Here is a 27,761-nt window from a genome sequence, read left to right as displayed (position 1 = left end):
ATCCTATGAGTCCTACTAGTATGATAGGACCGTGTAGATTGCTATGCTATAGGGCTTCGGTAGAAGTCGAGTGATTGCCTATCACTCGCGAGATATAGGAAATATGTTACTATATGATTATCACTTGGAATATACAAAATGGTGGAAAGGAAAATGGTGATCGGGCAGGGATATGGTTTGGATATTGGTGGGTGTAAGAAGTTATGTCGCCGCGGAGGCGGGTCATAGCTTGGTTACACCGTTTTTCCCTGTCTGGTCGGTTAAGGACCGATCGTTGCATATGACTCTGGGTAGGTCACAGACTTATTATCCCGAGCACATACTTGTGTATGGGCACTTGGAAGACTTGTTGCTCTCTTGTCGCGGATCCGGCTCTTTCTGGACCGACTGTTAGGGTTTGTTTTTGGTGGAGGAGGTCCTTGCACCGCACTGAGTCCAGGACTCAGGGGCGGGGGCTTGGAGTCCCAGTTTGGACAGGGACCTAGACACCTGGGACAGGAGAGTGATGGGTTGGTCCTGCTTATGCCTGGGGTACAAGCGGGGCGTGTGTTTTTGGGGTACCCAGCTGGGGGCATTGATTCGCGAATCGCCGGGATATCTGGTACAGCTTGTCTACGGTTTAGCATCGTAGTAAGAACTGAAGATGAAAGATGGAAGATGGAAAAAGGGAAATCTGATTGCTTACCACCTGCTTGAAAGTAGCACAGGTGCTTACATAGAATGGTTAGTTAATGAACCAATGCGGCTATTAATAAAAATCCAATATAAGGACACATGCTTAGTAATGCTTCCTGCAAAGGCAATAAACCCACAAGCCAGATAGCCTTGCATATCCTTGGAGTCTTTTCTTTTCTCCTATCGGGTAAGTCTTGTTGAGTACAATTAAGTACTCAGGGTTTTATTCCCCCTGTTGCATGTAACAGGTGGAGGCTTTAGTGGACCTTGTGTGTGGATTCCTCCTGGTGGGCTCAGAGAGGATTTCCTTTACACTGTGATCGTAGTTGCTATTTATAACTCTCACCAAATGCTTTTATAAATGAAAGTTCATAATCTATTGTCATAGTGTATATATCAATACCTCATCATGTCATTAATAGATGTTTATTTCCGCTATAACTCTGTTCACATGTTCTATTCCGCTGTTCAATTAAATTGTTTATAACTCTGATAATATGATTTCATTCCGCTGTTATATTAATAAATATTATACTCTGATGTTGTATCAAAAGTGATGTAAGAAATGGTTATGATTGATGTAAGCTTTATTCTCTCATTTGTGATCCTGATGGCAAAAATGTGGACCTTCGGGCTCTCCACTGGGGTGTGTCCAACGGAACCGAGTAATTTAGTGTTCTCCCTCGAGTGCTTAGTGTCTAATGGAAGACAAGCACTCCTGTGAAGCATTAGAATAGGCGGTTCTGCCACACTGACCCAAGCCAGATCCCCGCAAACGGGATGTCGGGCCCTCACTCAGACTAGCCCATTAACAGCTGAAGGGTCGAGATGGCGACTAGAGGGGGGGTGAATAGTCTTTTCTAAAACTTAATCGTGTCGGCTAACTGATACAAGTGTGGAATTAAAACTATCGGTTTAGCCAAGACTATACCCCACTATATATGTTCTCTAGCACCTTCCAAAGATACTAATTATGCAACTAAGGTGCCGGGCTAGCTAGAGCTCACCTAACCAATTCTAGGAGCAAGGTTACACAAACCTATGCCACTAGTTCTTTAAGCAATAAGGGAGCTCCTACACATGCTAGTAAGCAAAAGCACAAAGCTAACAAAGCTCACTAGCAATGCTCAATAACAAGGCAACCAATGCCTAATTAGAGAGCGCAAATACTTAGCTACACAAACTAAGCAATGTGACTAACAAGGTTATAGAAACCAAATTAGCCACGCATAGGAGCTACTTCTATGCTACACAAGCAAGAAGGTAATTAGCAAGCTACACAAGCTATCTAATTACAAGAGCAACTACATAAGCTTAATATATATAAAAGTAATTGCAAGCTTGTGTAATGGGGATGCAAACCAATGGGAAGAACAAGGTTGACACGATGATTTTTCTCCCGAGGTTTGCGTGTTTGCCAACACGCTAGTCCCCGTTGTGTCGACCGCTCACTTGGTGGTTCGGTGGCTAATTAGCATCACCCGCTAAGCCCGCACGTCGGGCACCACAAGAACCTACCCCGAAAGTGAAGGTAGCTCAATGACACGCTTTACTAGAGTTGCTCTTCGCGGCTCCCGCGGGGCGAGCACAATGCCCTTCACAAGCACTTCTCCGGAGCGCCGCACAAGCTTCTTGCGTGCTTCGACGGAGACCACCACCAAGCCGTCTAGGAGATGGCAACCTTCAAGAGTAACAAGCACCATCGGCTTGCAACTCGATCACCTAGTGCCACTCGATGCAACCTCACAATGCAATCGCACTAGAATCGCTCACTCACACAATCGAATGATCACTATCAAGTATATGTGTGATGGAGGGCTCCCAAGCACTCACAAGCATGGACACTAAGTCCCTTGAGGTGCTCTACACCAGCCATGGCCGAAGGCCACTTCTATTTATAGCCCCAAGGGCTAAACTAGCCGTTACCCCTTCACTGGGCAAAGATCGGGCCGACCGGACGCTCCGGTCGTGTTGACCGAACGCAGGACCTCAGCGTTCAGTCACTCGCAAACAACCACGTGTCCCGATTCCAATGGTCACTTGACCTGACCAGACACAACAGCTTCAACTGACCAGACGCTGGACCCTCAGCGTCCAGTCATTTCCAGTAAGCTCCCGAGCATGACCGGACACGTCTGGTCGAACGTGATCGGACGCAGCACCAGCGTCTGGTCACTCTCCAGCTACTGCTACACTCCATGTCAGCGTGACCGGACGTAGGCAGTCACGTCTGGTACTTTTGGATCCAGCGTCCGGTCACTTGACCGACACTGGCATCTCCTCCATTCTCTTCACCCTTGCTCAAGTGTGCTAACCACAAGAATTTGCATCCGGTGCAATAGAAAATAGGCATTCCATTTTCCCAAAAGCGCCGAGGTGTATGTGTGTTAGCACCTCCTTTGTAGATGTGCCAACACCACCAAGTGTACACCACCATGTGTATGTGTGTTAGCATTTTCACAATCATTTCCCAAAGGATGTTAGCCACTCAACTTACCACGCCACTCGATCCTAGCGATGATGCAAAGTTAGATCACCCGAGTGGCACTAGATAACTGATATGCAAACAAGTTTGCCCCTCTTGATACTATGGCCATCTATCCTAAACCCGGTCATAAACTTCTCTACACACCTATGATCGGTGAAATGAAATGCCCTAGGTTATACCTTTGCCTTGCGCATTCCATTCCTTCTCCTTCAATGTCGATGCAACACATGCACCAACATGATCAACAATGATATGATCCACTTCATATCATCATGTGATCATATTGGTTCATCAATCTTGACTTCACTTGCTCTTCACCATTGCCATCGTCCATCGGCGCCAAGTCTTGCTCAAGCTTCACCGCCACATGGTCCATCACTCCAAAGCCTTTGACTTGCCCTTCACGCTTGCAACTGGTCCATCAAGCCAAGTCTTGTTTTGATCTTCTCCACCTTGATCACATGACTCAATGTCATATCTCATGTGCAATCAGCTCCTTCATCATCACATGTGTGAGCTTTGCAACATCTCCAAGCCATTTTCACCTCCATGGCATATGTTGCTCACACACATGTACCTGTGGACTAATCACCTGTGTATCTCATATAAACACAATTAGTCCACCTAGGTTGTCACTCAATTACCAAAACCAAACAAGGACCCTTCAACAGCCCACCGAGCACCATGATTCATCCATAGAGGAAAATCATGACATGGCTTGGCCCCTCCATTTTTATTGGAAAAAAAGCTTGAGGGAAGACAATCGCGAAGACGAGCCAATCCTCGACCGGACCCCTGCTATGGGTGGGGGGCTCGAGGAAAGTTGGACTCCCATAAAGGCTGAGTGCACGGTCGCAAAACGATAGACCCCCATAGGGGTCGAAATCAGGAAAGACCTTTTCTGATCCACCAAAATCTCATGGCTAAACCCTCGAGGGGTTTGATCTCGACTAAAGGGAATCACTGTCCCTAGGTCACGCCATGGGCAACAAAAGAAGGCCATGGCCCTCAGAGTTCTACCGCTCAGAAAAGCCTCCGAAGGAGTATTCTACTACTCTGCAGGCTCGGAGGCTACTGTCGGGGACTAATACTAGGGTACTCGAAGAGGAGGGGCTAATGGTCATCAACATTAGTTCATCCGAGCAGTCAAGAGCACGACTAAGGCTCCAATCGGCCCCTAGGTGCACGGGCTTTGCCTCGACCGACCTCTGGGGAGCCCTTGGGGGTGGGCTTCGCCTTGCCTGACACTGAGGCCATGGGCTCCACCTTGCCCGACCCTAAGGTCACGGGCTCTACCTTGCCCAACCTCTAGGGGCGTTCTCCGCATCGCTCGACACCAAGGCCGTGGGCTCTGCCTTGCCCGACCCTAAGGCCGTGGGCTCTGCCTCGCTCGACCTCTAGGGGTGGGCTCTGCCTTACCTGACACCGAGGTCATGGGTTCCACCTCGACTGACTCCGAGGCCATGGGTTCCACCTCGCCTGACCCCAAGGTTGCGGGCTCTGCCTTGCTCGACCTCTAGGGGCGAGCTTCGCCTCACCCGACACCGAGGCCATGGGCTCCACCTCGCCCAACCCCAAGGCCGGGCTCCACCTTGCCTGACACTAATGCCATGGATTTTGTGTTGCCCGACCCTAAGGTTGTGGGCGCCACCTTGCCCGACCTCTGGGGGTGGGCTCTGCCTCGCCCAACACCGAGACCGTGGGCTCCATCTCGCTCGACCTCTGGGGGTGGGCTCCGCCTCGCCCGACACCAAGGCTGTGGGCCCTCCCTCGCCTGACCCTAAGGCTGTAGGCCCCTCCTCGCCAGACCCCAAGGTTGTGGACTCTGCCTTGCCTGACCCCTCGGGTATGGGCTCCGTCTCACCCGATGGGGTCCCATAACGCCGCCAACCACTCTAGATCCAGGCGTATAGGCCTGGGTCAAAACTCTAACACTAGGGAAGAGACCGGCACGCCTAGATGTATCTCGCGGCCATGATGGACCATATCCGAGGATTCACATTAGAAACAGCATCGGGCGTACTGGTGTTGTTCTGCCTAACCCTCATACAAATATTGATAGGAGCGTCAGTTCACCGCAACATCCTTCAGGATAGAGTGGAGCGCCATGGCTAGCAGACGAAGCCTGCGCATGGCGCTAGTGATGGACAGGGCTATGATGTGGAGCCATCCCTATTGACATTTACAGGGTCGATGGGACCCGCATGAAGGATAAGAAGGACCTAGCAATCCTAAAGGACTTCCTCTCCCTCTCATTCTTTTCCTTTCCTCTACTGTAACCCATACTTTCCCTTAGCCTATAAAAGGGAAAGCAGGGCACCCCATGAAGGGGATCGATTCAGGCCAGGCCTGATCGAACCATCATGAACCCATCGAACCTCGAACCGATCAGAACACAACACAAGCACACGGCTGAGCATCAACCAAGCTCTCGGCACTCGTTCATTCCATCTATCAGAGACTTGGGATTTGTCCCTCTCTCACCCATTTGTAACCCCTACTGCAAACTTTCAGTGCTAGTAACATGAGTAGAAGCAATGAACTAGATGTAGGAATATTCTGCCTAAACCAGTATAAACCTTGTATCCTCTAAGCACACCATCCGAGCTAGACACATAATACTAGAAATTTACTCGTTGATGGTAACTCAAAACACCGACAGCAAGCACCGACGAGCCCCTTTTCCCCAACATGCATAGGAACGCTCATCAGAGGTGCTCCAACTGCTACATGGAGACTTGTGTGGTCCAATCTCGCCGGTAACTCCCAGTGGCAATCGGTATTTTCTCCTGCTCGTTGATGATTTTTCCCGGTACATGTGGATCTCATTGCTGCCTTCCAAGGATGCCACCGTGATGGCAATCAAGCGCATCCAGGCGGCAGCAGAGTGCAAGTCGGGCAAGAAGATGCTGGCCCTCCGCACAGATCATGGAGGAGAGTTCGCTGCGGTGGACTTCATCGAGTACTGCGCCCAACTCGGTGTTCGATGCGAGCTCACGGTGTCGTACACGCCCCAGCAAAACGACATCGTGGAGCGGCACAACCAAACCATCGTGGGCACGGTGCGGAGTATGCTGAAGGCAAAAGCTCATCTAGGCATGTTCTAGGGAGAAGCTATGACGACGGCCGTGTACCTGCTAAACCGATCGTCATTAAAGAGCATCGGAGGAAAGACGTCGTACGAGCTGTGGACCAGGAGCGCACCGGGGGTACATCACCTCCGCACGTTTGAGTGCGTCGCCCACGTCAAAGTGACCACGCCAAACCTAAAGAAGCTAGATGACCGCAACCGCCGCATGATCTTCGTCGGGTACGAGCCAGGCTCCAAGACGTATCGCGTCTATGATCCCACAACTCGACACATACACATCAGTCACGATGTCATCTTTGACGAGGCTGAATAGTGGACATGGTCCGCTAAGCATGACGGCGAGCCCACAGACTTTGTCGTCGAGCAGCCTACACAAGTGGAGCCCGTGGTGATCAGCACCACCAGTACGACGACGACGCGTACACTGGCATCGCCTTTTGCATCGAGCTCGTCCTCACTAGCGTCGTCAACATCCTCACCGCCACCGGTCATGACATGGTCCATGGGTAGCTCACCTGCAGCCGGCTCTGCGTCCATGACATCGAGCCCACAGCCGCACCAAGGCATCGAGTTCGCCTCACCACCAAGTGTTGGATTCAGCGAGCAGCTGGACAACGACCACGATGACGATGCGCCTCTCTAGTTCTGCCACATCGACAACGTGCTTGGGCATGCTACGCCGCTTGGGCTTGCTGAACGGGACCTAGAGGAGCAACTGCTATTGACGAGCAACGCTGAGCCAACCTCGTTCAAGGAGGCACTACACCACGAGTGTTGGCGCCACACGATGCTAGACGAGATGACGTCCATCGAGGCAAGCGGCACTTGGGAGCTAGTCGAGCCGCCGCCACGCATGAGGCCGACCGGCCTCAAGTGGGTCTATAAGACCAAGGATGTAGCTGAGGTCATCACCAAGCACAAAGCCCAGCTCGTCGTAGAGGGATCCATGAAGCAACAAGGGATCGACTTCGACAAGGTCTTCGCTCCGGTGGCACGACTCAAATCTGTGAGGTTGCTACTCGCCCACACTGCCTTCGAAGGCTGGGCAATGCACCACATGGATGTCAAGTCCATGTTCCTAAACGACGTTCTCCAGGAGCAAGTCTCTGTTGAGCAGCCCCCTGGTTTCGTTCTCCGAGGGCATGAGCACAAGGTGCTCCACCTCGTCAAGGCGCTATATGGTCTACGTCAAGCCCCATGCGCTTGGTACTCCAAGCTCAATGAGTCGCTGCTCAAACTCAACTTCAAGAGGAGCGCCTCCGAACACGCTGTCTACCTATGAGGCAAAGGTGATCGACGCCTTGTCGTGGGTATGTACGTCGATGATCTAGTGGTCATGGGCGCCAACAACATTGACCTCGACATGTTCAAGGCGGAGATGCAGGCGACGTTCAAGATGAGCAACCTGGGGCTGCTCCACTACTACCTCGGTCTGGAGGTATCACAGACTGAGGCCGGGATCACCGTCAGCCAGAGCGCCTATGCGGCCAAGATTTTGGAGAACGCAGGCCTAACCGGATGCAATCCGAGCCACACCGCTATGGAGGCTCGACTGAAACTTAGTAAGTTGAGTACTACTCCTGCTGTTGATCCAACATCTTATCGCAGCATCGTGGGGTCCCTGCGCTATCTGGTGAATTCGAGACCGGATTTGGCGTACTCGGTGGGCTACATCAGCAGGTCAAGAAACCCACCACCGAGCACTTTGCAGCCATGAAGAGAGTGCTGAGGTATGTTGCTGGTACCTTGCACTTCGGTTGCCACTACAAAAGGAAGAAGGAGGCCCAGCTCACTGGCTACAGCGACAGCGATCTAGCTGGCGACATTGATACACGTAAAAGCACCACCGGTGTCCTCTTCTTCCTGGGCAGCAATGTCATCACCTGGCAATCACAGAAACAGAGGGTTGTGGCACTGTCCTCCTGTGAAGCGGAGTACATTGCTGCAGCTACTGCAGCCTGCCAGAGAGTATGGTTGGCGCGTCTTCTTGCAGAGCTCAAAGGGGAGAAGACCGGCGCCATCAACTTGAAAATCGACAACCAGTCCGCCATCACGCTCAGCAAGAACCCCGTCTTCCACGACCACAGTAAGCACATTGATATTCGCTATCATTACATTCGCGAGTGTTGAGGAGAACAGGGTGCAACTGTAGTCCATTGGGACATTGGAGCAGCTGGCGGATATACTGACCAAAGCCCTGGGGCGTGAGCGGTTACGTGACTTGCCTTCTAGGATGAGAGCCATTGATGTACAGGGCATACACAAGAATTAGGAGGAGATTTTGTTAGTAATTTTATGTGCGCCGGTTAGCTAGGATTGCATGGCATCTGTCTGTTTTAGCCAGTTGCATGCGCGTGAGCCCCAGGCTGTTGCGGTCGCGCACGTAGGAGGTCGTGGCATGAGAATCGCTCAGCCACGCACCTGGGCATGCAGTCGTGGCCGGCGAACACGGTGCGTGGGGATAGACACGCATACTTCTCGCGTCGTGCGCGCTGTTGCGAGCATAGCTCCGTTCTTTATTCCAATAAAAGACAAATAGAACTAAAAAAACGCTGCGCTTTTAGGCCGCATCAAAACCAAGCGTTCGCGTGCGTTGTGTTTGTTCTCGAGTCTTGTCTTCTCCGTCTCCGGCATTGTGTCCTCGCCGTCGGCGTTCACCGCCGATCTGAGACTAACACCGGTCTCCCCCGGCGGCTGGGGCCAGCGGGGCCGGGGCCAGCTCGCCACCGCACAAGCGCGTCATGGAGAACGTCGTGATCTTGCGCAGGGGCCAGGTCCTGATGGATATGGCCACGGCGCCGCTGACGGCGACAGCCTCGGCCGCGGCGCCGAGCGTCGCGAAGGCGGTGGCGGAGAAGGCCGAGACTGCGCTGGCGGGGAAGGATGCGGGTGTGGCGGCCGCGAAGCATAGCAACGCGGTGGCCACGGACAACATGGGGATGGAGACGGAGGAAGAATCCGTGGTGGCCACGAACCAGAGCGGCGCGGAGACGACGACGGAGGAGAACGAACCTGAGGCGGGCGCGGGCCAGAGCGGCGTGCAGGCGGAGACCGCCGTGCCGGTACCGGCCGTGGACCAGCGTGGTCCCGACACGCGTGAGAAGGAGGCCGAGGCTGCTGAGCACCGCGGTGCCGACGCCATGAAGTCAGAACCCGCGCCGGCCGCGCACCAAACCCTCCCGCTGGCGAAGGAGGAGGCGGCCGAGCAGGCGTACTCGGGTGCGTCGTTCGCCGCGGTCGCCCCTGATCCCCGCGCGCTGCCCATCCTGGTGCTCTTGCTGAAGCCCCGCGGTAGGGCTGCTCGGATCCGTGTCCATGCGCTTGACAACGACCGCGCGCCGGCGCCCACGGCTGCGGCGGCATGAGGTTCGTGGAGGCCAAGCCGGTAGATGAGTCGTAGTAGTAGTCACAGGCTCACAGTACGACCAGACTCCCAAGCATGCGTCGTACAGGGTACAGCGGAGTTCACACTCACAGCGGACTACTGAACCTGGAGGCTGTAGTGTATCTGTGGTTCCCGTAGTTCATCACACTCACGGGCTCCATTCCTTTTGTTTTGTCATCATCAAAATTGTACGTAGTATGATTGTTATTGTTTATGTGGCATCGCTTTGAAGTTTGTAGATCTGAACATATTTAGGATCAAGCTCCAGATTTGAACATCTTTAGGATCATCCTGAAATGGAGTATTGGAGTCACCATTGTAATCCATGAAATTCCTGCTCTGTTCTGTTTTGCGAATGAATAAGCGTTTATGTTTTTTTCTTTCATTTCGATTTCGAAAATAGAAAATCGCATCAAGGCTGAACAACATTTTACAACGGTTCCAATGCCTGAAGATGCTGTCGCACAATTTTCCCACCGTCAGGACTCATCAGAAAGTCAGGAGTCAGAACAAGCACGCACAACCGAACGTCTCAATCGCATATAACACAGCCTGCTTACATACAGATTACAATAAGAATAAGCATCCGCCTAGATGTCAGTGTGTGTTTAGTTATACTGTAATAATGTCCAGGAAACCAAGCACGCAGCCACGCATGCTTCACTTCAGTCTTTACTTGTGATTGTTACCCTCAGCCGCGCCCCAGCCATCCTCGAGCGGCATGTCCGCCGGCATGACCTTCTTCCAGAACCAGTGCTTCCGCCAGAGCAGCACCATCTCCTCGATGGGCACGCCCTTGGTCTCCGGCAGGAAGACGCAGACGAAGACGGTCATGACGGTGATCCACCCGGCGAAGAAGAGGAAGATGCCGAACTTGAAGGCGCACAGCAGCGACAGGAACGCCTGCGCGATGGCGAAGGTGAAGAGCAGGTTCACGGCCACCGTGATGCTCTGCCCCGCCGACCGCGTCTCCAGCGGGAAGATCTCGCTCGGCACCGTCCACCCCAGCGGGCCCCACGACCACCCGAACGCCAGCACGAACAGGCAGACCACCACCACCACCGCGATCGAGTAGCTCCGCGACAGCTGCTTGTCCGCCCCGAACTTGGCGCCCAGGATCACCGCCACGATCACCTGCGCGCACGCGTCCATGCAATGCATTGCAAGTAGTGTACGTTAGTCCCAAGAAGAGCTCGGTCAGAAACTCAGTCGATCAGTCCATTCCATCGATCACCTGGCAGACGATCATCTGGATCCCGCCACTGATGAGGAGCTTCCGGCGGCCGAGGCGGTCGACGGTGCCGATGGAGATGAGCGTCGAGGAGAAGAGCACGGCGCCGGTGAGCACGGAGGAGTAGAGGGACGCGTTCCCGCCGAAGCCCATGCTCTGGAACAGGACCGGCGCGTAGAAGAGGATGGAGTTGATGCCCGTCAGGATCTGGAACGCCGGCATGCACACGGCCATCACCAGCTGCGGCCGGTTGCGCGGCTCCAGGATGTTCCGGAACGGGTGCTCGATGGTGTTGGCCAGCTCGCTCGCCTCCACCATGTCCGTGAACTCGGCGTCCACGTCGGCGGTGCCCCGGATGCGCTCCAGCACGCGCCGGCCCTCCTCCACGCGCCCGCGCTCGATGAGGCTGTTGGGCGTCTCCGGGAGGAAGAGCCCGGCCAGCGTCATCAGCAGCGCCGGCGCCGCCGCCAGGCCCAGCGACAGCCGCCACCCCCACGGCTTGATGTTCTGCGTGCCGTAGTTGATCAGGTTCGCCGTGAAGATGCCCAGCGTCGTGGCGAGCTGGAACATCATGTTCAGCCCGCCGCGGAGGTGCGCCGGCGCCATCTCCGACAGGTACAGCGGCACGGCCTGGTTGCCGAAACCGATGCCGACGCCGAGCATGATGCGCCCGAGGATGAGCATGGCCAGGTTCACGGCCGCCACGTTGAGGGCCGCGCCGATGAGGAAGCTGACGCCGCCGCAGACGATGCTGGCTTTGCGGCCGTAGTTCCTCGTCACGGGGGACGCGACGAGGGAGGCCACGAGGCCGGCGAGGTAGAGCGAGGAGGTGAACGCCGCGAGCCCCTGGTTGTCGTACTTGCAGTAGTTGTTCTTCCCGCCGGAGTTCTTCCTGTGGAACACCACCGGGAAGAATTTCTCCAGAAACGGGTCCATGGATGTCACGCCTCCTGCAGCATTCCGTCAGTCAGGTCGGCAGAACATACCAGGAGATAATCCATTGTGAAACATTGGCACTTCAATCAGACAGAGTTAAAAAGTCCAAACACAGTACAATTTGTTGTGATCATGGCCTCTGAAATCCTAACAGTAACAGTGGCACGACCAAAAGAGTGTTCACCCGATCAACTCAACTAGCGGCACAACGAGCGCGTGGAATTCTCCTGCAGCATTGTGTTTGATGACCAGTAGACGTGTAAAGCGTTTCTTAAGCATGTAGTATGGCATAGCTACTCCCCCTGGTACAGATACTTGACGCGTTCTCCAAAATTCAGTCAAATATTTGAAACTTTGATCGTTAATAGTTTTCAAATGTTTAGTTTGGAAACACGAAAATCTATTGCATAGATTTGTTTGAAAACTAGGTTCACAATTTCATACTTGTTATATACCATGACTATATTTCAATAAATAATATAATCAAGTTTAAAACTCGAAGATCATAAATAACCAGATGGAAATTGCTAGTAAGTGCTTAAGAATTAATGGATCCAAATAGATCTTGAGTGCCACTGCTACAGCCTACATATACCCTCACAATCATTTTGTGGTCTCGCCGTTATGCATGCTCCATTGATAACTCTTGGGTTCCAATTGCAATCCTTCCAAATCTTCCACGGAACTGCAGTTAAGAGGGTAGAGCGGATACGCTATGGAGCAAATGCGAGCATTTCAGTTACAGTTGACCATAGATCAACGCATTCACACATTTTTAGCCATGAGACACAAAGTCAGCTTTAGTTTAGGATAATGTAGTTGCGATGTTATACAGTAATAGGACTTATACCTGGGCGCGGCAACAAGGACTTCTGCGTGGTATGAGCAGAGAAGGAGTCAAGTACCAGTGCAGCATCTACGCTGATTATGTCATTGTGTTCGCCCATCCGGATATGCACGAAGCTGCTGCAATCAAAGACATCCTCCAAATTTTTGGAGATACATCTGGGCTGCGCACCAACATGGCCAAGTGCTCTATCACGAACGTTTACGGCTCAGAGGAGGTACTCAACGACTTGCAGCAGGTCCTAGGCTGTCAGATCACATCCTTCCCCATCCGTTACTTGGGATTACCGCTGAGTACTTCCAAGGTACCAAAGGCGGAAATTCGAGGAACAGTGGACGCAGTGGCAAGAAGGTTGCCGGCCTGCCACGGGCCTCTGATGGCTAGAAGCGGGAGGCTCATCTGGATCAAATCGGTACTCTCTGCAATCCCAGTTTACTGCATGATTGCTGACGGTTTACCGCCATGGGCAAGAAAAGAGATTGATTCCATCTGTCGAAGATTCCTGTGGGCTGGCAAAGACGGCGCCGTTAGGGGGAAGTGCATGGTAGCTTGGAAGACGTGCACTCGGCCCAAAGAGATTGGAGGGCTGGGCATCACTGACTTACAGTTAGCCGCAACAGCTTTCGAAGCCAAGTGGCTATGGTTACAAAAAACCGATCGGGAGAGAGCTTGGACGGAACTACCATTGAAGATGACAGTTGAAGCTCGTGCATTCTTCCGGGCATCAACCTACTCAATCATCGGCAATGGCAGGGACTCGTTTTGGCTGGACAGCTGGATCAATGGAGTCTCCATCAGAGCCATGGCACCAACACTCTTCAACCTCATCCCTGCTCGTGTCGCAAGGAAGCAGACAGTGGCTGAGGCGCTCACCAACAGAAACTGGGTATGGCAGATTAGAGGAGGCACCTCGGTACCAGTCATCGCCGATTACCTAAACATCTGGAATGCCATCCAAGGAACGACGCTCACCGATGCACCCGATCAGCTCATTTGGAGATGGGCATCAGACGGGAAATTCACAGTACATTCGGCATATCAAGCGCTTCACACCGCCTCTCACCCAGTGCCAGGCTGCGTCAGGATCTGGGAATCTTGGGCGCCACTCAGAGTAAAGATGTTCCTGTGGCTTGCGGTTCGGCGTAGGCACTGGACTGCTGATCCGAGAAGAAGGCATGGGCTGGACACTCACGACACATGCTTCCTTTGCGCCCAAGAACCAGAGACGATCGACCACATTGTGGTGAGCTGCTCCTTCTCAAGACAAGTTTGGTTCGAAGTGCGCACGGCTCTTGGAGAGGGGAATCAGCTCTTGCCGACCGACTCCATCCTTGACTGGTGGGATATCTGTGTCAGCAAACGATTCTACAGGCGTCAGTTAGATAGCAGTAGGATCAGCTGCTTCAGTTAGTCAGTCAAACTGCTAGTGCTTGCGTCCTATTCTCTAGCTGATCCTGCATGTAGGAAGTAGTTAGCATCGCTTGGCTAGCAGTGATCGGCATCATGTATGTGTACCTATACACACTGTCAATGAAAAACTCGAGCATTCTCGTTTTTTACATGGTATCAGACTGATCGTTCCGATCCAACCTCCACCTTCCGCTGCTCCTGGCCATGGACAGTCCTCACGGCTCCACCTCTTCCAATCCCTTCGCCGTGGGCAACGGCCCTGCTCCTCCCCCAGCCTCCACCCTCGTGTTGCTCAACATCCGCAGCCACGTTCCGGTCATCCTCTCCGCTGATGACGGCAACTTCCGGCAGTGGCGTTCTTTCTTCGACCTCGCGATCAAGAAATTCGGCCTCGTCAACCACATCGACGGCACAGTTGATGCCGCCGCCATGATCGACGATCCGGAATGGCTCCAGATTGACTTCTGCATCGTCTCCTGGCTCTACACCACCATGTCCAAGGAGATTTGGAGTGACGTCAACAAGCCGGGCGCCACCGCCTACTCCGCGTGGACGGCGATCACGGGGCAATTCCTCGACAACAGCCTTCAGCGCGCCGTCTATGCTCAGCAAGAGTTCCACAACCTGTTCCAGGGCGACATTAACATCAGCGAGTATTGCGGCCGTCTCAAGCGCCTCGCCGACACTCTCTACGACTGCGGCGCCGCCGTCTCCGATCCGGCGCTCATCATCAACACACTGCGTGGCATGAACAACAGGTTCAGCCAGGCCATTGCTGTTCTCTCCACCATGACTCCGCCGCCCACATTCCTCTACACCAAATCCTATTTGCTGCAGGAGGAACATCGGATGCGGCACTCTCAAAAGATGGAGGCGCAAACGGCGCTCCTTGCAGCCGCCACCACCTCCACAACGACCCGGCCCGTGGTGCAGCCCCCACCTCCGCCGCAGGCACCCAACACCGGTGCCAATGACCGTCGCAAGAAGCGCAAGTCCGCTGATGGTCCAAATCGCCAGAACGCCTCCGGCGGACAGAGCGCAGTAGCCGGCGGCCACCCTGCGCCCCACGCCAGTGCACCGCCGCCACCGTGGGCCTCAGCCTACAACCCTTGGCAAGGCGTTGTTCAGGCGTGGCCGATGAACGCCTGGCGACCTGGTGTCCTCGGTTCGCGGCCAGGCGTCAACCCTCCGCAGGCCATGGCGGCAACCCCGGTGGCGGCGGTGGCGACTGGTTCCTTGACACGGGAGCCACGGCACACATGGCGTCCAATTCCGGTATCCTCAGCTCCGCTCCCTCCCCCTCTGTTCATCATCATATTGTTGTCGGCAATGGCCAATTTCTTCCTGCCCAGTGCACTGACAACGCCTCTATTCCTACCACTTCTTCTCCTTTGCAACTTCGCAATGTTTTAATTGCTCCTCAGCTTGTCAAAAATCTCATTTCAGTGCGTGCTTTAACCCGTGACAATTCCGTTTCCGTTGAATTTGATCCATGGGGCTTCTCTATCAAGGATCTCCGCACCAGGACGGCTCTGCTCCGATGTGATTCGTCCGGCGAACTCTACCCACTTCGCCATCACTCGGCGCGCCCCCCGACTGCTCTCCTTGCATCGCACAACAACACACTCTGGCATGCGCGCCTTGGTCATCCTGGTCATGCCACGCTCCAACGCCTGTCGCGCTCCATAGGTTTTTCTTGTTCCAAGTCCAGTCGTCATACATGTGAAGCATGTCGCCTTGGCAAGCATGTCCGGCTGCCTTTTACCGAGTCCAATAATATTTCTCAGTTTCCCTTTCAGCTTCTGCATTGTGATGTATGGACCTCACCTATAATGAGCAATTCTGGTTACAAATTCTACCTTGTCATTTTGGATGATTTCTCGCATTATGTTTGGACCTTTCCCTTGCATCACAAATCCGATGTTCTACCCACTCATCTCCTTCCATGCCTTTGTACGCACTCAGTTTCAGGTGCCCATTATGTGTCTCCAAACCGACAATGGCAAAGAGTTTGATAACTCGCCGTCGCGCGCATTCTTCGCCGCGCACGGCATTGCTCTTCGCCTCACCTGCCCATACACATCCCAGCAGAACGGGCGTGCAGAACGCGTCCTCCGCACTCTCAACGATGGCATTCGCTCCTTGCTGTTTCAGGCATCCATCCCGCCTAGCTTCTGGCCGGATGTGCTCGCTGCCTCCACTTATCTACTGAACCGGCGGCCGTGTCGACCTCATAACAACTTGACCCCATTCGAGCTGCTTTTTGGCTCACCGCCAGATTACAACCACCTCCGAGTTTTTGGGTGCCTTTGTTACCCCAACACCGCCTCTACAGCCCCGCACAAGCTGGCTCTGCGTTCTGTCCGTTGTATCTTCCTTGGCTATCCGCTCGACCAAAAGGGATACAAGTGCTACAATCCTGTTACCAAACGTGTGCTCATCTCACGTCATGTCTATTTCAACGAGACTTGTTTTCCATTTGCACAGGTTGACACGACGCCATCGTCTGCTGCTCCTCCATGCTCGTCGTGCCTGCCTGACATGGTCCCGCTCCCCACCGGACCAAGCCAGTCTCGACGGCGTGCTCCAGCAGTGCAGCTCGGCGTACCAGCAACGGACTCTCAATCGACTGAGACCCCGTTGCCCACTGCTTCCAGCAATGCGACATCCCCGCAACTGGACGCGCAGCCTGCGGCACCGTCGTCGTCGCCTGCCGCGACATTGTCCTCAGCGCCCGACTCTGTGACGTCGGGCTCTCCACCATTGAGGGCACCGCCGGACCCTCCAGGGACGTCGTCCGCGCAACCGCAACGACACCCGATGGTCACGCGTGCGCAAGCTGGGATCCACATGCCTAATCCCAAGTATGCACACGTCGCCACCACGCCTGCGCCGTCGCCGCCGCCGTCAAGTGTCCGCGCCGCTCTTCGTGATCCAGAGTGGCTGGCCGCGATGCAGGCCGAATTCAACGCCCTGAAGAGCAACGACACGTGGACGCTCGTGCCCTGACCCGCACAAGCCAATGTCATCACCGGCAAATGGCTCTTCAAGAACAAGTTGCATCCTGATGGCACATTGGAGCGTCGAAAGGCCAGATGGGTCGTCCGCGGGTTCTCCCAACGCCCCGGCGTCGACTTCCATCAGACCTTCTCCCCGGTGGTCAAGCCGGCGACGATCCGAACAGTACTGCACCTCGTGGCGACAAGACGGTGGCCTGTGCATCAGCTCGACGTCAAGAACGCGTTCCTCCACGGTGATCTTGCCGAGCGCGTGTATTGTCGAGCATTCACGTTTTTTACAATCTGGCGATCACAGTGGACAGGAAGCCACAGAAACGGCTCAGACTCCCTCTTTGCCTTGATCGCTTGGGAACTCTGGAAAGAGAGGAATGCAAGATGCTTCCGTGGAGCAAACACTCCGATCCAGACACTGATGGCCGTCATCAAGCATCAAGCCGAGCAATGGGTGCAGGCCAGCGCCAAGCGAGTAATAGGCTAAGGCTAGTGTGGTGTCGGGGAGACCATGAACTCATTGTAAACCTTTATGTCATCCCCGTGTTGTAATCTAACTTTTCTCTCTTAATATAAAGACGCGCAAATCTTTTACGTGATCGAAAAAAAAGTAATAGTACTTATCACCGTGTCAACCGTGTCTTTGCATGTAACTTTGGTTTGACTTGAGAATACAATATATATTTCTATAAAATAATCATCTCTTCGTACTAGAAGAAAACTGTCATTATAAATGAGATTATTATAGATTTTACCAAATTTGTCATGGAAACTATCGATATTTGTAATGGAAAATATAATAAATTGATTAATACTTATTTGGCAAATATGTTAAGTTTAGTAATAGTTATTTAGTACTCATGAATATTGATACTTTTATATTATATATAAACTTAATCAAACCGGATAGTTGGGCCTACTACAAATCTATGCAACCACTCAGTCACTAACATGACCACCTTTCAGAGCTAGTATAGGGTTTGAACCAGAATCACATAATAACTGCAGTTGTTGTCCTTCAGCATCTTTTTAGGATGGAACTAATGAGGGACTGAGGGAGTTACTTTCCTAGAGCATCTCCACTCCACTAGTCTTCCAATAATTTATTCCTAAGGGTGGTTTGAATAGTGACGCTTCAGCTAGTTCATAGGAATGCAGATAAACATTTTGCTTACGTGCGAGAGAGAAGTTAGAAAAGAGAAAAAATTATCTCTTCACTCCATACTTATCTCGCTTAGAATACGAGATCGTTCGTAGGCCTACTCAAAGGAGGGGAGAGGGAAGGAAGACGTAGAATAAAATATCACTTATACCTAGGGCCCACATAATGAGGCGACAGCGAAATGACATGTAAGAGTTAGCTGTTGTCTTTCACTTAAGGATAGCATAATATGTTGGTAGTAGGTAGACTGGTATTATTTTTATGAATATTGGGAGAGTACAGCAGTACCCCATATATCTTTGTCAATACTCATATAAAAGATGGACTCCACAGATGTGTAGAAAAAAAGATGGTTGGGATGGTTCTCCTACTATCGGTGGAGATGCAACTCTCACTTTATTTGAGGGAATATGAGAGAAATATTGGTGGTAAAAAAAAGGTATTAAAGACTGCTAGAGGAAGAAAAAATATATGAACTCTTAATAGTTTTACAACAATAGAGGGGGTACTGAGAGACTGCTCGACGTGCTATCTCCTTTTTTTTCTTCGCGTGACGGCATAGGCCACGGTCCGCAACCACTAGTCCACTCCCTCCCAGATATAAAAAACTTTGACAACCAAAGATTTGACCGTCATATGTGAGTGTTTTTACTGCATCTTTTTCCTGGTCCCTGCCGTGCATTACCTGCAACTATACTGTCGCGCAAATTGTCTGACGAGTACTGTGGCAAGTGGATCCACTAGTTGATCTCGACGTCCGGTTCCGGTCATCGTTTCTGACGAGACGAGATGTACCGAGGCGAGAATATCTGGCCCTGAAAGTACCGAGACGACATGTACCGAGCGTCCAATGAACACGAGCTGAAATCGATAGCTCATCGAAGTGTCTGTTTAGTTCCCTCCAAATCGTCAATTTTTTCAAGATTTTTCGTCACATCGAATCTTTAGATGCATGTATGAAGTATTAAATATAAATAAAAAATAAAACTAATTACACAGTTTAGATGAAATCCACGAGACCAATCTTTTAAACCTAATTAGATTATAATTAGACACTAATTATCAAATAACAACGAAAATGCTACCGTGTCGTTTTGCCAAAAATTTTCGGTAGCCGAAGTCAGAATCGAGCGTGCTGGTAAAGAGCGCGTACTAGTACTACGCCTCTGCGCTGCGATGCTGAGGAAGGAGAAGAAAAGATGGAGCGGAACGGCAGCGACGTCAGGCGCGGAAGCGGGACACGCGGCGCCGGCGCGCCGCCAGCTCTGACTGCAAGCTTTTTGTGGCGTCCGCGCGCGTGTCGTGCCCGGTGCCTCGGAATCACAGAAGGCTTCGTTGCTCGCTCGAACCCGACCAAAAATTCTACTACTACTGTGGAGACGAGACGCATGGATATGGATTCGGTTCAGCTAAACTACACCAGCAATCGTCGTCCTAACCTGACCACGAAATCCATCCAGTTTTCCAAAAGGCCCGATTCCATGTGTCATACAGTGATCAGTGATGTGTGCGTGCCGAAACTGGTGCGGGAACGCGACGGACACCTCGCTAGCTGCTGGCTGTGGGCCTGCGGCTCGCTGGGCGGCATGACAGGACTAGAGCGGCCAAATCCGAGCGGGGCCACGCCGGCAATGCTATCGGGGCATCCGCTCATGGGGTGGCCCTGGTGGCTTGAATCCGAGCGGACACGGCACGGGGTGTGGTCGTGTGGACTGTGGAAGCAGATGAGCGCAGCGCGGACGCAAACGAGAGGAGCGGGGAGCGGAAGCGAACGTACCGGAGATGCCGATGTCGTAGCCGAAGATGGCGCCCCCGACGGCGGCGACGAGGCAGGTCATGGCGACGGCCAGCGTCATGCGGCCCTTGTACTGCGCCGCGCGCTCCGTCTTCACGCCCAGCGCCGCCATCCCGCCGCCCGCCATCGCTGCTCGCTGCTGGCTGCTGCTGGCTCCCTCTCTCTCTCTCTCTCTCTGCTCCAAGACGAACTCGCTCGGCCAAGAAGAGCCGAGCTACCAGCCACACCACACCGAAGCAATGCTCTAACCGACGACCGCCCGTCCGAAGACCACAAGTATATGTAGAAACGGAAGCGTTGATCCCTCGGTTGGCTGGCTCTTCCCTTCTTGACCTGCCACTCTCGACCCTCCTGGGTCTTGGCGCGAAGGCGAGTGAAGTTAATGGGGACAGGCAGAGCCAGCAGGGCTGGGGATGATCGGGCCTGTTTAGTTGCCAAAAATTTTTGCAAAGTATCTGTCACATTGAATCTTGTGGCACATGCATGAAGTACTAAATGTAGACGAAAAAAAATTAATTGTATAGTTGAGTGAAAAATCGCGAGACAAAACTTTTAAACCTAATTAGTCCATAATTAGACACTAATTACCAAATACAAACGAAAGTGCTACAGTAGCCAAAATCAAAAAAAAAATTGGATCTAAACGGTGGTTACATAAGCCGCGAGCAAGCGGACAGCTAACTCGTGCGTCGGCCGTCCAGATACAGGTAGAGATATCTACCGAACTGTCCGAAGAGAATTGGACAGCGATTAAATGTTCTTGTAATATCTTAATTAACAATTTTTCAGACATTAAATATACAGTCTCAGATATCTATAATATCCAATAACTGGGAGTACTACTTAATTTGGATATATCCTGATAATATCCGTAACTGTTCGTTTGGACTTGTATAGCTTTGCATGGATCACATGTGTGTGTCTGTAGCTGGTCGCAGAATAAGTTATTTTGTGGCTATTTTGAGTTACGATAATTACTATACTAATTTACGAGATTGGTAACTCCATCATAAGTGATTTACGATAGCATTATGGTAAGTATCATCTTAAATTATAGTAACACATATATCGTAAATGTGTATTATCATTATCGTAAATTGGTACAGACATTATCGTAAATCAAGGTGGTCATAGAATAAGTTATTCCGTGGCCAGATATAGAATAGCCTTACCGTATATATATAACTACTATCCTGTAGCTGACTACAAAATAACTTATTTTGTAGTCACTTTAAGTTAGGATAGGATAATTACTATGTTCATTTACGAGATTATAGCATATATATCCGTGATCGATAGTGTTTACATGTGCCTTGTTTCATACTTGATTCATATATATATTCGGAGTAAAGTGCACCAGCGGTCTCTAAACTTATACTGTTGTGTCATCTCGGTCCCTAAACTTATTCGGCTGTGTCATCCCGGTTCCTAAACTTGCAAATCACCTGTTTAAGTCCTCAAACTTGTTCAGTTGTGTCATCCCGGTCTCTAAACTTAGTTTTGAGTCTCATCTGGGTCAAAACAGGGTGATCTAAAAACTTTATATAAAAAAATAATTCATAACTTTTTCATATGAACTCGAATGAAGACAAACTTTATATCAAAATTGTAGCCCTTGACGTGATCTACGACTTTGTAGTTGAATTTTTTTGAATTAAAATGGTTTAGGGTCCTAAAATATTATTGTATGTTTATAGATTTTGAAATTTAAAATTTAAAATTATCAAACAATCTTGAATATTGATATGGTCTATATGAAAGTTATAGTTCTCAATACGATCTACAACTTTGTAGTTGAAAAGTTTTTTGTTTAAAGTCATTTAGTGTCCTAAAATTTAATTTTAAATTTTAAATTTTAAAATCTATAAATATATAATAATATTTTGGGACCCTAAACAATTTTAATTCAAAAACTTTTCAACTACAAAATCGTAGATCGCGTCAAAGGCTTCAATTTTGATATAAAGTTTGTCTTCATTCAAATTCATATGAAAAAGTTATAAGTTATTTTTTGATATAAAGTTTTTAGATCATCTTGTTTTGAACCAGATGAGACTCAAAATAGTTTTGGGACTGGGATGACACAACTGAACAAGTTTAAGGACCTAAACGGGTGATTTGTAAGTTTAGGAACCAGAATGACATAGCCGAACAAGTTTAGGGACCGAGATGACATAGATAAATAAGTTTAAGAACCTAAATGGTCGATTTGTGAGTTTAAAGATAAGAATGACACAGCGGTATCGTAATGCTCTCTTCCTAATGCTCGGGCAACCTGCCGGGACTTGAGAGTGACGGGCGAGATGCACAAGTGACCCGTGCGAGACATGCTGTTTCCACGGGCACGACTCTTCCACTTATCGCCACATGGCCACTCGCCCAGACGGACCAGCTGCAGCCGGGAGTCGACCACTGTGTTATGGAAGCTGCTAGCTCAAGAATGCATCCCGCTCCTCAGAAACAATAGGAAAGTTTTCCAAAAATGTATTGAAGCATTTACATGCTCAGCATGCTGTGTCTTTACCGTTGAAAACTCTTTTTATAATTTGTGTTGTTCCCTCTACTCGATGCTTCACACTACTATTTTGGATAGCACATATCTGGATATGGTGTTTGGACGGTCGAGATAATACTACATGCCAGAATCCTTGGATTGATGTTTTTGCAACATCAATCATTCAGCGCGTGGAAGATCATACCAAAGAATATCCAGAATGATAAGACCGTGCGCGATGGAGGACAGCATAAAAGGAATATACAGTCACTCTACTGTAGCCAGGACAATTATTGAAGCACGCAGCTCCGTCCAGCTGTCCAGGCAACAGTAAAAGAGAATAATTGAAGACACCAGAAGACTTAAGCACGAGGTAACTCCGGAAGATAAGCATGAATCGCGCTATAAAGAGAGATGCCAGGCACATTCATGCGGCATCGGACCGAAGACCACCAACACCATCACCATGAACTCATCCACTGAAGACTCAACTCCACACCACCACTCTACCATCTCTCCACTCACACATACACCATGAAGATTACGATTTCACAGGAGTTCTCTGAGTTCGTCCACCTTTGGTACTAATACTCCACTTACTTAGTAGCCACTCCACCGTTGTAAAATAGAGAATAAAGAAAGTTCTCGTGATCTTTTTGCGCTTGTAAGGTAATCCCTAAGGTTTGTGTTAAGTGCTTGGGATTTCTCGAAAGAGAAAGCCGTATGTAAGCTTGCTCTGTGAAAATGAATTAAGCTTTTCTGTTTTAATCCCTGCCTTCCTTTAAGCTCGTTCATATGGGATGATGTCTCTATGCTAAGGACCTTAGAGGAGAAACCTCTGCGTATGTTGTTCTCGTGTTAGCCCTAGTAGCGGCGTTTGTAGAGAACCTTGTGTACGCAGATAAGTGTTCCCTTTGGGTGGAACTGCCTGGGGAGACGATAGAGCCTGAGTCATGTGTGTACGTGGGTAGGGATAGCGAGGGAGAAGACCGAGTTAACCTGGTTCTGAAGCGAGCTAGTGATGCATACGGTGATTAACACAAGCATAGTCACACGACCGGCTGAACTGTTGATCTCACCAGCCTGCAAAAGATCATGAGAAATATTAATCCACATATTCACTAATCGCACGCATAACTAATCACTCACGCATCCAGCATCCACCCACCATATTTGCCTAGTGCCTTGAATAGTGAAGGGGTTGAGTGCCTGAGCCACTCTCGGATGAGTGCTCGTGCACTGTTCATATTCCGAATTTAAATAGTAACGAGTATTTTGAATAGTGCCATGAATTTAAATAGTGCTATAAATAGTAACTCGTGATTCTTAAATTTGAATTCTGAATCCGAGTTAATTTCTCAATGTTTACTGTAATATCTCCCATAGTGGTATCAGAGCCAAACAGATTTTGAATTCAATGAATTTACTGTAATCTGTCGCACGTGCTCAGCATGTATGCACAGGAGAAATGCTTCGAAAGTTTTCAGCTTCAACGCGACGCGAGGGCAGAAGCCCAGAACCATGCATACCGCTGCTGACGCATGCACATGGGGGGCTCCTCACTCAGAGTGCCAAGTTAAGCACCACACCTAAGCTATTTAGTTCCCAAAAATTTTCACCCTAAAGTATTACATCGAATCTTACGGCACATGCACGGAGTACTAAATATAGACGGAAAAAAAACTAATTGCACAGTTAGGTGAGAAATCGCAAGACGAAACTTTCGAACCTAATTAGTCCATAATTAGACACTAATTGTCAAATACAAACGAAAATGCTACAGTAGCCAAAATAAAAAAAAATTCGCCATCAAAACGCGCCCTAATTTCCTATCAGCAACTGCAGCTGTGCACAGCGTGTCATCCCCTTTGCGGCAAGAACAACCATGGCCCATGGGCGTAAATTTAACATGGTCAAATGCAACTTGGTCTCCATGCATGCAGCTACCGATCTAGCCGTAGATAGGTTTAGACGAAATACTCAAAACTCGTTAACTCACTCCATTCCACTTGGCTCGTTGCAAATAATGATCCAGCGCACCCTGGCTTTGCAAGTCAAACGAGCTAGAGTTCCTACTTTTTTTTTTGACACACAGCTAGAGTTCCTACTTGTGTGGGAAAGAAATTTAGAAGGTGCTCTCTTCGTCCACAAAAGAATGTAATTCTCATTTTTCAAGAAGTCAACATTTAAAGTTTGATCAAAGTTATATGTTTTCAAGAAGTCGAACATTTAAAGTTTGACCAAAGTTATATAAAAAACATTATCATTTATAATACAAAATAAGTATAATTTTTGCGAGAAAATAAGTATAATTAAATTAATTATGTAATATATTTTCATAGTAAAATCTAGTTGAAGATAGAAATGTTAATACTATTCGTTATAAACTTGATCAATGTTAATATAGTTTGACAAATACATCAATAAGAAAGCATTGTTCTGTCCAGAGAAAATGCATCAATAACCATCTGATAAGAAACACCGCAAAAATAAAACATTGGTTGATCATGGTACTGTATTTCTTTTCGGTAAAAAGAAATACTGCATCACTAACCGAAAGGAGATCGACCACGGCTGTAAAGCATTGACTAATAATCGGGGATTTTTCGGTGGTGTCTGTGGTGATAATAATCCAAGCGTGCAAGGCAGCTTTTAGACTGAAGCTTCTCGCTTTTCCCACCAGATGGAATGATAACAATCGCAAACGGCGACCCTGAACTGATCTGCTCCCCCCTGTTGCTTGGAGTGTTTTGGTCCTGGGGCGGCCGGCTGATTAGGAGTGAAAGTGCTCATGATGACTGCCATTCTTTTTTGACGAGCTGATGAAAATATCCCAGGATATCTGCAATGCATGATGCATCAGCATGCCGAACTGCCAGCAGCACCTTTTTTTTATCTTCTTGGCACGTTTGTCCTAAAGCAATCCCTTTTCGTCATCCAGTTCTTCGTAAAGAATTCTTGTTTTCGTCATGCATAAAGCAAGTGGTGGATCTACTAGTGCGCGTTTCATCTACCCTTTGCTGAAATGCTGAAAGGAAGAAAGAGAAGCAACACTGAAAGTCTGAAACAGAGCAACCTTGTACTCCAGAAACTTTTCCTAGCTAGGTCGAGTATCGACAACAAAGACCGAGTTGCTTCTTTCTATGGCTATATAATGGGTAGCCAATCAACCGCTCTGTAGACTTTTTTGCATTCAAGAGATATGGAAACGGAATTGCTCCAGCCCGTGTTCAGTCCAGTGCTTGTGTTCACTCCGGTTGGCGTTGCGTGAGCTGCTGGAGGATCGATCGACAGCCAGAATAACCCCTGCTATTGACACTTACAATGACACTGATGGATCGACGATTACAGTACATCCGTGGTAAGCTTTCAAGTTTAGGCCCACTGCTAGGATTTTTTTTTTCAAAAAAAAAAGGCTATGATGAGTAGTTCAAAAGCCGTATACTGCTCACCATATCTCAGCGTCTGATGGCGCCATCCTGATGTACTCAGCAACGAATGAAGGGATAGATAACCCGCTCACCCACAAAGTAATCTAGAAGCAACGAACGAAGAGCAAAGCTAGCGGAGCACAGGTTAACGGCCGTTCAGTGGAGCAGCTAGCACTGGCCAGTCCAACTCAGTACTCAGCATCGGTTAATTCGTTTGCAACCTTGCAGGGTCCTAATCACGCCATTAGTTAGCCAAAAATCTCGGCGATCAACGGCGTCCGTCCACCACTTGGTTAGAGAGCAAAGACACATCAATATCGCCACCGGCCGCGATCACGTAGTACTGCGAATGCCTGCCAAGACCCGCTCGGCAAAGTCTCCTCTCCGGCCTCAGCCGCTGCTCTCGGCCGGAAGAAATGGGCGGCCGTCGTCGCTGGCAACTCCTCGCGCCGTTCAGCGTCGTGCGGCGGGCGGAGCGGACAGGTCGCTGCAAAATTAACATGCTGCCAGCCTGCCGCGTCAAAGGGGTTACAGTTACGACTAGTTGCTGGCTTGGCTGCCATGCATCCGGGACGCCCAGAGATTGCACGCGTCGCCGTCTCCTCGGTGGACTTGGCTGATCTGAGAAAGCGTGGGAGGGAGCCTGCGGGTCGTCAAGAGGCCAAGAGGGTCTCTGTTTCCGTCTGGCATGCGAGCCTGGTGAGGTGCGCATGAGCTGTGATGACCTCAGGTAACTGGATCGGGCGCGCGCGCGCATTCCTCCGAGCCCAAACAGCCCACATCATGATGGGCCACGCACAAAGCTTAGCCTATCCTTTCTGGGCCAACGACTGCTACTCTGCTCAAAAAAAAAAAAAAAAAAAAAAAAAAAAACTGCTGATGTAGTGGACTCGTGTCTAGGGATGAAATCGTACGGGATAATCTCGATCTTTTGTTCCATTCTTCGCTTATTCCATCCCGTTTCATTTTTGTGAAAAATACATATTATCGTAGCAACCTTTGAACATTAGATCTTTACAGAAAAAAATATGTTCTCTGAGCTTAAGTTTCATGTTCTACCTTTGAACATTAGATTTCTACACAAACAATATGTTCTCTTAACTAAAGTTTTATGTGTCCGTTCGTATTTGTTTTTTTTTTTTCGTATTCCGCATATCCCTTTTCGTTTCCGTTCTCGACTATCTCAGTTCGTTCCTATTTGCGGTGATCAGATGCGAAATTGTTAAAGATCTTGTCTGGCAGTACGTACATTATTATTTCCCAGGTGCAAATCATTTCCGTTTGTAATTTGCTATGCAGATCAATCCTACCACTTTATTTTACACTTGGAAATTGCTCTTTGCATAAAAAGCTTCCGTTGAAAACTACAAATATAGTATTATTAAAATCCACCGTTGCATGAGGCAGACCTTTCCAAACATCGCATCTGATCGGGCTAGAAAAATGATTGGGTCAAAATTTTTGGTTCAAATATGATCCGATACACTTGCATTCCATATTTCTTTTTTTTTATTATTTTTCTCATTTTAGTTTGAAAATTTTCAGGTTAGACCCAACCATGGACTGAAAATCATGGCTCGAGCCTGAGGTGAGTTATTGTCAGATCAGGATTTCCTCGGACGGATCGGGTCCAATGGGCTATCAGTATGTCTAGTGTGAGCTATGTACCTCTCTGCCCCCGCCTGGCGGTGGTGCTAGCGCCCAGACGTCCGGACGGACGCCCGCGCGCTGCACTTCGTTTCGCGTGCTCAACCCAGGGCTCGCGCCGCCTGAGTGACAAGAGGGGGAGGGACGCGGCGCCTCCG

The 27,761-nt window shown here is 49.9% G+C and overlaps 5 protein-coding genes across 5 annotated transcripts; 4 read left to right on the top strand and 1 right to left on the bottom strand.

Moving 5' to 3' along the window:
- Positions 1 to 7,590: 7,590 nt before the first annotated feature.
- LOC136544104 (uncharacterized mitochondrial protein AtMg00810-like) lies at positions 7,591 to 7,971 on the top strand. Its single transcript, XM_066536371.1, has one exon. It carries the CDS (start codon positions 7,591 to 7,593, stop codon positions 7,969 to 7,971), a length of 381 nt encoding a protein of 126 aa, XP_066392468.1.
- LOC136544103 (secreted RxLR effector protein 161-like) lies at positions 7,968 to 8,384 on the top strand. Its single transcript, XM_066536370.1, has one exon. It carries the CDS (start codon positions 7,968 to 7,970, stop codon positions 8,382 to 8,384), a length of 417 nt encoding a protein of 138 aa, XP_066392467.1.
- Positions 8,385 to 8,995: 611 nt separating this feature from the next.
- LOC136544101 (uncharacterized) lies at positions 8,996 to 9,619 on the top strand. The gene has a single exon (XM_066536369.1). The coding sequence runs from the start codon at positions 8,996 to 8,998 to the stop codon at positions 9,617 to 9,619; it is 624 nt and encodes a 207-aa protein (XP_066392466.1).
- A 532-nt stretch (positions 9,620 to 10,151) lies between these two features.
- On the bottom strand, positions 10,152 to 20,417 carry LOC136541952 (sugar transport protein 7-like). The gene is made up of 3 exons (XM_066534142.1): positions 20,014 to 20,417; positions 10,874 to 11,820; positions 10,152 to 10,773 (listed from the first exon to the last, which is right to left on the bottom strand). The coding sequence occupies exons 1-3, from the start codon at positions 20,156 to 20,158 to the stop codon at positions 10,312 to 10,314; spliced, it is 1,554 nt and encodes a 517-aa protein (XP_066390239.1). The 5' UTR covers positions 20,159 to 20,417; the 3' UTR covers positions 10,152 to 10,311.
- On the top strand, positions 14,014 to 15,480 carry LOC136541954 (uncharacterized). The gene has a single exon (XM_066534143.1). The coding sequence runs from the start codon at positions 14,268 to 14,270 to the stop codon at positions 15,474 to 15,476; it is 1,209 nt and encodes a 402-aa protein (XP_066390240.1). The 5' UTR covers positions 14,014 to 14,267; the 3' UTR covers positions 15,477 to 15,480.
- Positions 20,418 to 27,761: the final 7,344 nt, after the last annotated feature.

This window comes from Miscanthus floridulus, chromosome 3 (genome assembly GCF_019320115.1).
Source record: "Miscanthus floridulus cultivar M001 chromosome 3, ASM1932011v1, whole genome shotgun sequence".
Taxonomy (NCBI): domain Eukaryota; kingdom Viridiplantae; phylum Streptophyta; class Magnoliopsida; order Poales; family Poaceae; genus Miscanthus; species Miscanthus floridulus.
This window is presented reverse-complemented; position numbering and strand designations above follow the sequence as displayed.